Below are 11,225 nucleotides of genomic sequence, written 5' to 3' on the forward strand. Positions count from 1 at the left end.
AGACAATTTCCTGTTGGCAATTAAATTAGCATTTCCCTGCCCTTTAATTTTAAGGACAGTTTGATAATTAAGTCCTTGCACTTTTCTCCTATGAAATCTGAAGAGTCATATAAAAGGACAAGATGTGTCCCATGGATGCCTCTTCTCTTTGTATGCATCGTCATTTGAATGACTATGCTTATGCAGAGAGTGGGATGGTGAGGGGAGAAGGGGACAAGCAAATAAAAAGGGTGAAGACTCCAAAGGCAAATCCAAGCAGGTAAAACACCTGACATGGTTACTCATGAGCAGATAAAAAATTGACACCAAATCACACAGTAGGAGCACAAAGAATTTGACACATCCTAGTCCAGTGTATGGCATGTGCGCTATGTGATTAGAAAAGCTGGGACACAACCTCACTCTCTCTAATAAATCTGTCAAAGGCTAACCACCGTGTTTCACCTGGAAACTATACACGTGACTGCCATGCTGGTTTTCAGATACGGGGAAACCATTTAACAGAAGGTGAGAAGAAGCAAATGCTGAATGTACCTTTCAGCATGGAACCATAATCAAAAAGCACCTGCTGTGTGGCAGAATATTTTAGCAGGGAAAATGTTGCCTATACATCTACAACTGAGAACTTAAAAAACATATCCATCATTTATCAGATGCTCTAAAAATAGTACAGAGCATTTTTGAGTAGGATGGCTATTTCATTTACCTGTCCTCTCCCTGGATTCAGCAGATTTCTCTAGCTTTTCTGAACAATAAATTGTAGCCCCTCTCTCATCTGCTTGGACTGTTGCAATTAATGAGCTAAGACAAGCATTGCCACAAGCACGATTCATTATCATTGTTCCAGACTCTGTTCAAATTGTATTTAAAATAGCTGGCAAAGAGTATTGTTGAGAGAGTAAGAAATGATTGCACAACAGTCTTCCACACCCATATTCTACAAGGTTCTTTCTGTATAGAGGCATCACTCTTCATGTAGGCATGCAAAGAGCTTTATTTTCTTTCATACTAGAATGCAGCTAGTACTAGATCATGATTACTGTATTTATACATCTAATCAAACACGGAGATCAGTTGTGAATAATCATTTTTTCTGTTATGCACAACCTCTCACTCTTGCCTGAAAGAAACCAAACCAAACCAAATGAAAAACAAAACAAAACAAAAGGAAACCAGAAGAAAATATTTTTCGTTTTATATGGTTATAAAATGAGTCAACTGTTTTTGTTTATTTGACTTGGGCTGGGGCTCTATAACACAACACAGAAATCATACTTAGATTTTGTACAATAGCTCTCTCTCATGAGAACTCAAAAAAAGTCCTCTGTGACTTACTAAAGGCCTACATGCAGCGGGTCCAGCAAGACTTAATAGCAAATTACACTCCTTTACAGTGTAACTTAATTCCTTCCCAAGGGTCCAAGTTTTGCAAACATTTCTCCCATTAAAAAGCACAACCATGAGCAATTCAGCTAAAATATCTGCCTTTTTTGATTTTCTAAAATGGTAATACATTATCTAAATTTCCATTTAGCCTTCTTAGCAAATAACTTTTTAAAAAGTCTTACAACTATCACTGATTTTATAAACCCGGATTTAAGACTGCTAGTCTATTTGAATAAAATGAAATGAGTGCTGGGTTGCATGTTTATTGAATAGCCAGCAACTTAAAACACTCCATCAGAAATCCCCAAAGTATGTCAGGGAGGTCTTTCAGTGTTTTCTGGCTTGTGCTGCAAAGCAGTAACCCTTGGGTTGTCTAAACAACATGGTTCTTTACAAAACAGGTTTGAATTCTCTCCAGGAAGAGCTGATCCTTATTTGGATATCAATCTAAAAGACTCAGAGCTATGCATTCTCTCTAAAACTATGTAGGAATGTCTCAGTGGTGGAGAGGGGAATCCAGTTAATGCAGTGAGAGAAAAACAGAGCCAGAAGGACCCTTTATTGCTCTGTCCTGTCCTCTCCCCGTTGCCTCACCCTGTCCATCACGCTTGAGAGACAGTACAGGATGTTTGTTGCACCCATGTACAAGCCTCACAACTGACAGTTTTGAGGCATCTCTTATGAGAAGTCATGCAGGTAAAAAACACTTCATTACTGAAATTTCTGCGTTACTTTATAGTGAGAGAAGGAAGATTCACATTAACCTGACACAGATGACTAATCGTCTTGATACCATTTCCCAGATGAATAATCTTGTCAGGAAAAACTGCTAAACATTATCAGTTGTGGTTCAGACAGCCCAGCTGGGATGAGTCAGGCTGCAGGAGCACCTCAAGCTTCAGAGAAGCCGGAAACCTGCCAATGATTAAAGGCAGAAGCCTCCAAAACACACAAGAAATAAGGCTACCGGTTTGTTTGCAAAAGTCTGTCCATCATCAAGGTCAGACAGACCTTGCAGTGTTTTTTTTTTTTCCCACACGGCTGTATTAACATCTGAAAAAGACTCCTGTTTCCCTAGCTGACACAGTCATGCCGAACAGCCTCCGCGTATGAACACCAGTTATGTCGACAGAGGAGGGCGGCTGGCAAGCTCTATCATTTGGAGATGAGGTCTAGTTACACCAACAGTAAACCCATTTTGTTGGCATGTTAGGTTTGACCTAAGGCACTCTGCTAACCTCACTCTGACAGCGTGCCTATCCCACAGAAGTGCTGTAGCATAGACTGTAATGTAATGTCATCCTGTGTACGACACAGCTCCCCTATTAGTTGTTCACAAACACACATCACAAACATGGGCTCATCTTCTTGAAGTGGCAGGCTCATTTTCTAGGATTCAATAATATTGACCCTTTTCTGTAAGAAAAACTCCATTATTATATCGACTGTACTTACCATGAAGGTGATATGCATAGTTTTTCTACATCTTATACATCTAAGAAACACGAGACGAGATTTCCTTCTGACACTTTTTCATAATCACCGTTTTCAGCCTAGTGTAGCAAAGCCTTACATATGATTTTCCTCTTTAGTCAGGAAAAAATCGCTGTCAGCCAGCAAGTTGCCTAATGTTGTTTACAACGTCTTCTTAAGGTCAGAATTAACATATGTAATAATCATTTTAAGGAGTGACACTGTGATGCATCAAGCATGAAAGAGGTCAAGAGTAAGTCCACTAATAATGTCATCTTATCCTTGTATATCTTCAAATATTCAAAAGAATCTAGGTTTCAACTAGCTCAGTCTCATCTATTAATTTTGGGGCTTGTATATACATATAAACATATCAAATAGTTTTCTTCATTGGGCAAACTGGTGCAGAAACATTCTCTGACTTGCCCTTGTAGGAGTTGGTTTCCCACTGCACCAAGCTTGGGTAGCCCAGGGAAATCAGTGCCTGAACCCAGGCACGCAGGTTTGGTGCTTAAAGTTAGGTGGTACAAATACTCCCATCTCCAACAGCCTCTTTATTTTCCCACAGAAGTATGCTGAAATTCCCATAGATTTTGCTTATTGGTTTAATGTGATTTGCTGAAGAACTTGTTTATTCTTTACAGGTTTCTTTTTTTCATGTGTGACCTTTTTCTATTTCCTTTGAATATTCTCATATGACTACACATCTCCACTGCTACATAACAAAGAACCATGTTTAATATAGCTATATTTTTAAAAGTGGCTTAGGAGAAGTAGGTTAGCCTGTTTACAAAGTGTTTTCCTGCTGTAGGCATGTTTTAAATGCCTTATTTTACCTTACTTAGAAATCCTTTAAACTCTTCTATGCATGTCACTTGTATCTGCAGACAGAAGAGACAACGTCTTTTAGATTTAATTGCTGCTTCCGAAGCGACTAACCCATATCACTGTATCAAAAGTGTTATGGTTGTTGATCTTGAGGTTTTACTGATCAACTAAACAAGCCTTTCAGCTGTCAGATTTGACAGTGACACATACATTATATCCTCTTTGTAACGTGGAAATGACACAGCATATCAGAGAGCTAATGTAATATACATTAAACTTCTTTTTCAGAAAGGGGTAAGAATCACACCTAATTTTTTTACCTAACTGAATTCAGAGGAGGCATACTCCCTGAAATGATGTTTAACAAGACAGTACCATGAGCCAACAGAGCCCTTGGAGAGGGCCTGGTTTGCACATAAACAAAACAGGCAGAAAAACAGTAAAAATTGACTAGAAACAACATTTCTTTATGGCATTTTGAGACCTAACAAAACTGAACTAGCCTTGGCACTGGAGTTAACTCCATTTTCCCTGTTTCCCTTACAATAGATACATTCATAGCTCAGGAGCTGCCGTTGAAAAAGATAAGAGTATGCCAGCCAAGTCAAGGTTAAAAGTCAAGTCTTACTACATCCAAAACCAGAAAACACCAACTGTTATTTAGAAAGGGACACAGAGGGGAAAAAGCAATTCTTCTCTTCCTTGTGATGAGAGCAGACTAATTCTGCGCTGTAAACTTTACGACAGAAGGTCTAGTGATAACTCTATTGTGGCAACAAATTATATGCTTTATCTAAATAGAAAAGAGACATCATAAAAAGACGTCGTTCCCTTCCACGGCCATGTCAGTCCACCTCTATTACACCCATTTACACAGACATTCAAGTCACTATAGTGTTTACAGAGGCACTTGAGCTGGATGTCCCACAGAGTTAAACCCTCACAGAGCCCATATGCAGAAATAAGCTGAAGAAAGGAGAGCGTGTCATACTTGCTAGGAATACTTCTGAAACCTTGTAAGATCTATTTAGTGAGGTAATTTGGTGGAGGGTCAAACAGAACTGCACACTTACATGCTTTAAAAACAAAACAAAACAAAAATCCAAACGCACACACTTGACACTAGGAAGTAAGAGGCACTTTGTACATCTAGGCCTAAGTCTTAGGAAACTCAGGATGGAAGTGCCCCTAAGCAGAGACAAGTACATTTGGAGAAGTGTTCAAATATCTTATAAATTAGCCAAAAATGAAGGTAAGGTACCTAGTTAACACTCATTTCATTGTTTCCTAAATCTATTTTTTTTTCTTCCCAGCTCTCTCTAATACTTTCCTGACTAATTTCCATGATGACAGTTGGCATGCAAAGTCACAAAAGCTGAGAACCTTAAGGTACATGAGTCCCATATACATAAAGTTGTTATTTTCTTGTAACAACAGGCCAGCATACCAAACCGATGCATGTTCCAACTGTACATATTCATTCCCACTGACGCAGGAGAGAAACCTTAGGATATATCCTGAAGTTGGGTAGAATTGTGTCATCTGAGGTATATTCAAGTGAGGTCAAAGAAAAGGCATGCTGATTATCTACAAATTTCTCATGGACTGGTCAGCATTATAGTAAAATGGTAATTACTCTTCATTAATCCCTCTAGTTAATCCCTGATCCCTTGTAAATGAGATTAATGACATTGGTGCATATGATATAGCAAGGGACCGATCTCAGTCTGGGAGAAGATTTCAGTTTAAATTGTTAGCAGCCAGATATTTTTTTCCTGCCAGGGGAGAAAAAAACCAAACATTTTCTGATAAGGCACCAACTAGATTATTATTGCTACCTTTTTTTTCCACAGTATTTTTCATGTTTACCTTTCTCGCATCTCGTATCATCTTGCGAATAGTTTCCTTTATGGTGTAAGGCTGTGCTCGTGGAGGATGAAAAAGCAGATCAATGTTTGTGCCACCAGAAATTCCAGGCATCAGGTAGGGCCAACCTAAGTCAAGATTTGGAGCTTCCACATCTGATTCAATAGGCCAGTAGGTTCCCGAGGAAGAGGTGTCATCAATGGCATGGTTAGAGGAATAAACTGTGTTTTGGGGAAGTTTATGAACATTGTTCAAAATATATTCAATTTCCTCATCTGCAAGGAACTCTGAACATCTCTCTTTGGAAAGAAATTCTTTGTAGGCTTCTAAACCTCCTTCAATTAGAGCATCAATTGCTACTCGGTACCATTCCTTGTAATGAGGTTCGATGTAGTTGTCTGATCTGCATTCATCATGTAGAGATGACAGCAAAGATGAAGTTTCCATTTTCACATATATTTTGTATAAAGCCTCTTACACTTCCATTCGTGAGCTGACGAAATATACCTATAAGGAGAGGAAAGTAAGACAACAATCAGAATATCTGTAGTAATCTGAGACACATACACAGATACTATACAAAATACTTTGCTAGAATATTGCCGTAAGTTTTTCTAACACCTTCCAAGAACTTAAAAATGTTTAGAAAATCCTTGGGGATGACCACTCCCAAATGACTATTAATGAGCTAGTTAAAAAGCCTCCTCTACTTAAGGCAATACTAAACACATATGATACTAAGTGACTTGGTGAAGCTCTTGTACTAAAAGCTACAGCAGAACTCATAATACAAGGTACCAGTAACACCAATACATACCTAGAGTATATTTCAATTCATGACTACAGGTACTGTTTCAAAACTCTTTGTAATAACTGACAGAGTAGTGTTGAGAGAGGCACCTCAGAACTCAATTATATTTCCTAATTTTTGATGCAACACATACCTTTTCTCTGCCTTCTTTGAAACCACAGTCATTCAGGCCCTTCTCCTTATCTATATGTCCTCCCATGCTGATCTAATCCACTTGTTGCTCCCAAGCAGGACCAACCTTCCTCATTTCAGGGAGTTATGAGGAACTCCAGAATGATGTCTCCTCCCACATCTGGGATCAACCTCTGAATCAGCAATCTGATGTCTAGTTTCCACCCTGCTCATCCCTTCTGCCAAAAGGAGCGGCTGCTTTAATCTTACCTTTTTTTTTTTTTTCAAAACATTAATAATAAGTAAGCTGTTTAGTGCTGATGATTTATAAATTCATTCTTACCATCTTTTTATTTCATTTAACAAGGATTGAAAGGCTTGGTTCCTGCTACGTCAGTTTGGGATTTAAGGTCGACAGAGGATAAATGGCCAATGTCTCTTCCCTCACGCCTGTACAACCCTATGGAACTGCAGCCACTGTTCGCCTAAAACCTGAACGGCAATGATTTTCTGCACTGGGCAGGAAAGCCAGAGAAAGAGGGATGTACATGAGAATGGAATGACCGCAGCCATGTGAAACAGAAAGATGATGCATGGTAGCAGTGTTTCATCTCTCAGGGCTAGGGCATAGGGCTTGCATCATTGCAAAGCTTAGGAGAAAGACAGCAGAAGTAGGAAGAACAGCCAGTGAAGCCAGAATAATTATGATAAGCATATACAAAGTATTGTTTGAAAGTTAACACTGGGTTTCCTTGCAAGCCTAATTATTGGTATAGCAGTATAATAGGAACAGTCGCATGGTGTTTCATTTACTGGCATATAAACATAATTCTCACTTCAAGACCTTTCAGATATTTTTGCAAACTTCATTTTCCACAATCTGCTGGGAATACTTTAAATCTTCTTGAAAGGAAATATAAGTTAGCTACATTAACCTACAGGAAGGAAAATCAAAATCTCCATACACTACTGATACTCTAAAATGCAATTAAATGTTCAATGAAACTGAGATTTCTGAGCAACTTGGGAAGTCAGAGGTTAAAAAAAAAAAAAAAAGACAAGGAAAGAAAAATCCAGATCTGAGGCTGGCATCAGCATGTCATATGAAATAATCCCATTTGAATCCTGTCTCCCAGCCAAGTAGCAGGATAGATCTTCCCAGATAGGATTGCTTTCGAGCCTCAGGGAAAGGAGTGTTTCTGGCTGATTCTAGAGTAGCTCTTTGTGGTGAACTGGAAAGCAGCAAGTGAAAGGGATCTGATGGCTCTCCACTGATCAAGAACTATATGTATTCCTGTGACAGATATTCAGGGCTTCATTCTTCACTGCATTAACAGATAGAAATACAGTGTTACCAAATGGGAACAAGACTGTTTCCATGCACACTTTGTTCTGTTGCAGATGACAACCTACGGTATACTGTGGCAGAGAACCAAGCATGCAGTACAGCCAAAATAGACCATTTCTAAGGTCATACTCTTAAAATATTGTACAACTAAAAGCTTCATATCAGTGTCCCATGAAAGGCAACCACAAGGAACAGCTTTTCAAGAAAATTTAGATGAATGGTGAAAAACTACCAGAAGTACAAAAAGTTACTGAGCTGAGCTCTTCTGAAGAGCCTGAACACAAATATAAGTAACTTTCCTGAGAACCTAACATACCCCTTGCTGTAGGACCTTCCAGGACTAGGATCACTCCAAAGAATGTAAGAAAACAGTCTTAGTATGACTTTAAAGGCTGAATCCTGATTTTACTAAGGCAAATGAGAGATATTTCTGAAATTATTATTAATTTAGAATGGATATAGTCCTTGAACAGGAGTTTTGCCACTTATTGCATATATATAGTTGAGAAAGACAGCTAAGTGTTTATTTCAAAACCTTTTCTAAATCCCTTTTTCTTCTCTCTCTTTCCTTTGAAAAATAATGTAAGGGAACAGGACTGTATTTAGTATGTGAGCTTGTGCAATATAAAATATTGAATGTTATGAACAAATAAAAATGATTGCATGTATGTGCCTGTGTGTCCATACAGGTGTATACACTGACTCATGTGCCTTTTTTTTGTTTTGTTCTTTTGATATATATATATATTTGTATTTTTTTGTAATATTGTAATTTTCTTTTTCTTTTTTTTTTTTTTTTTTGTAATGGTACAGTATATTGTTTGACTTTTTATTAAAACCAGTGAACTAATTAATTGGGGCATGCATCAAATGCAATAACGTAGGCTTAAACATACAATATATGCTGAAAGCAAGGTGTAAATATACCGTCATCTCAGAAAGGTGAGACTTTAGTCAACATTAGTGCAGTGTCTTCCAAACAAGAATAGTTATGTTACAGGGAACATCTTTGATGTTGATCTTTGATTTACAAGTGCTGTTTATAAAAGACGTTTAAAGCTGTATACATTTATTTAAGAAAATAAATGTTAAATCTGTCAGCATGGAAATAAATCACAGAAGATGAGACAAATGAAATAATTCCAGTTTTAGTTTTTTGAATTAAGGATATCTGCATGTGATACATTCATGAGAAGAAACAAAAGAAAACTCTCAAATTAAAATTATGGCTTCAGGTATATTTGACAAAAGCTCTAGAGGTCTTGAAACAGGGACTTTCCTCCTTGGGAGGCAAGAGCTATTTTGTAAGAAATTCATCTATGACACCACTAAAATCTTTGATGGAGTGACAGAGGTTTAAACAAAATTCTAAAATATTTATTTTTGATGTCTTCTTCACCCATGTAAAATGATTTCTGCATAATCAACTCGATTCCTCAAAGATCAGTATTTAACCTCCTCAGGTAGACACAAGGCTATCAGCAAGGTTGTGTAGAATGAGGCCCATCTCTGGAGGCTTCCGGGGAGCCCGATTAAACCCATCTTCCCACCTTTGTAGATGTCATCTATGCTCTAAAGGGTTTTGTATACATGACCACAAATGTTACCAGGAAAGCTGTTGTTCATGCTCTGAGAAATAAGCTTAACTGTTAGTTCCAATCCAGTGTATCTGGCATTTTGAATGCAGCAAGAAGAAAAGCTTTAAAGAAAAGTATATTTGTATTTTTATGGGAAGATACAGAGTATCCCAGCTTCCACAAAAGCAACAGATGACGAGAGCCCGCTGAAGAAAATGATGCAGTATTATGCGGTGGTTCCCGGAGCACAATCCTCCAGGCTAGAGCTAAAGACAAGCAACTTCCTGGCCTTGCTAATATTCTCAGGATTTGAAAAATTTCCTATTCAGCAACTCTGGGGAGCAGCTCTACCCTCAGGCTCGCACAGCCGGTCCACGGGAAGGCCCTGGCCGTGGTGCTCTCCTAGGGACGCCCTTATCTCTTTCCTGAAAGAAGCCCGCTCAAACTCGGCCAGTTTCTGCACAAAGTTGCCATCTTGCCACCTCGGTAAAGGCGAATTTAAGCCACGGGGGGCATCGTGTCGCCATCGTCCTTGTGTGCTCCTTGGGGCACCCTAAAGGGATCTCGCAAGGCTCCCCAGCGCTCCGGGGCAGCTGTGGCCAGGCTTTTAGGGAATAAACAGGCGATTTTCCCACGCCTGCTCTCCACTGTGTCAAGGAACCGTATCAGTCACAGACAATAATTTCCAACACCGGCCAGCAGCAGCTAATCATTTCACTCGGGGGCACCAGACCCGAAGGGAACCCCTCGAAGGCTCCCCGCTCGCCCCGTTTTTGGGGCTAGAAGTTCACTTTCCAGCCCAAACGGCCTCCGCGGGCGCCGCCACGTGCTCGGGCACGCCTCAGCCTTGGGGACACCGCGCGGGTGCCACCTTCGGCCACCGCCACCACCTCCCCGGGAGGGAACACCGCAAACCCCCTGAGGGACGCGGGGTGGCCGGGAGGGGTGTGAGCAAGCCCCCGAGGGCCGCCAGCCCCCCGCCACCCCGACCCCATCCCCAACCGTTCCCTCAGGTGCCGCCGCCGCCTCCATTTTGTGCCCCCGTTCGCGGTTACGGGGCGAGGGGGGGGACACGAGGCGGCGCCCCAAGGGCTCGGCTCCGCGGGGGGCCGAGCGGCCGGGCCGGGCCCCGTCGGGGCAGCGGGAGGGAGAGCCACTTACTGCCGGGCTGCCCCAGGACTCGCCTCCGGAGCGGCTCCTTGCCGGCGGGGGGTCGCGGCTCGTTGCGATCGCGGCTGCGGGGAGCGGGGCCGGCCGGCGCACGGCTCCTCGCAGGTACTTCCCGTCCGTCGCTCTGAGGCGCGGTGGGTGTGGAAACCAGTTACAACATGTCAGGACGGTGTCGCACCACAACCCGCCGCCGCCGCAGAGAAGCGGGGCGAGAACTTGTCTGAACTGGGGAAGCCCGGCCCCAGCGCGGAGCGAAGGGCAGCGCCTTCCCAGGGGCGCGGCGGGGCCCCCCACGGCACGGCACGGCTCGGCTCGGCACGGCCCCGCGGAGCCGCGCACACCGGCAGCCCCTGGGGTGTGTGTGGGTGTGTGAGGGTGTGTGTGAGTGTCTGTGTGTGTGTTGGGAGTGTGCACTTGGGAGATGAAGCCTAAAGCTGAACGGTGAGTTGGGGAAGAAGCGCACCCCTCTGCCTCGAGTCGCAGTTTCTAAGTTAACTGCAGGGAGATTGTCACGGCAAGGGAGCTATACCTGGCTGTACCCACACCTTTACACTAGGTGATGTGAACAAGCCCGCTTTTCATAGCTATATTACATTAAAATGCTCTTCTGCTTCATGTCTCTGGTTAAGAAACGCCACAGCCCCCCACTCTGGTG

At 41.7% G+C, this 11,225-nt stretch overlaps 1 protein-coding gene across 2 annotated transcripts in view; it reads right to left on the minus strand.

The window, feature by feature from the left end:
* The window catches only part of FAM83B (family with sequence similarity 83 member B), a 51,021-nt gene extending 40,322 nt beyond the window's left edge, over positions 1-10,699 (minus strand). The window contains exons 1-2 of one of the 2 annotated variants that reach the window (XM_048078093.2): positions 10,562-10,699; positions 5,557-6,060 (exon numbers count right to left, since the gene is read on the minus strand). In XM_048078093.2, coding sequence (XP_047934050.2) covers positions 5,557-6,000 — 444 coding nt within the window. In that variant the 5' untranslated portion in view covers positions 6,001-6,060; positions 10,562-10,699. Of the gene's footprint in view, positions 1-5,556; positions 6,061-10,561 lie in introns of those variants that run through there. The other variant, XM_066994786.1, reaches the window with a different exon arrangement.
* Between the last annotated feature and the right edge of the window lie 526 nt (positions 10,700-11,225).

This window comes from Anser cygnoides, chromosome 3, assembly GCF_040182565.1.
Source record: "Anser cygnoides isolate HZ-2024a breed goose chromosome 3, Taihu_goose_T2T_genome, whole genome shotgun sequence".
NCBI lineage: Eukaryota > Metazoa > Chordata > Aves > Anseriformes > Anatidae > Anser > Anser cygnoides.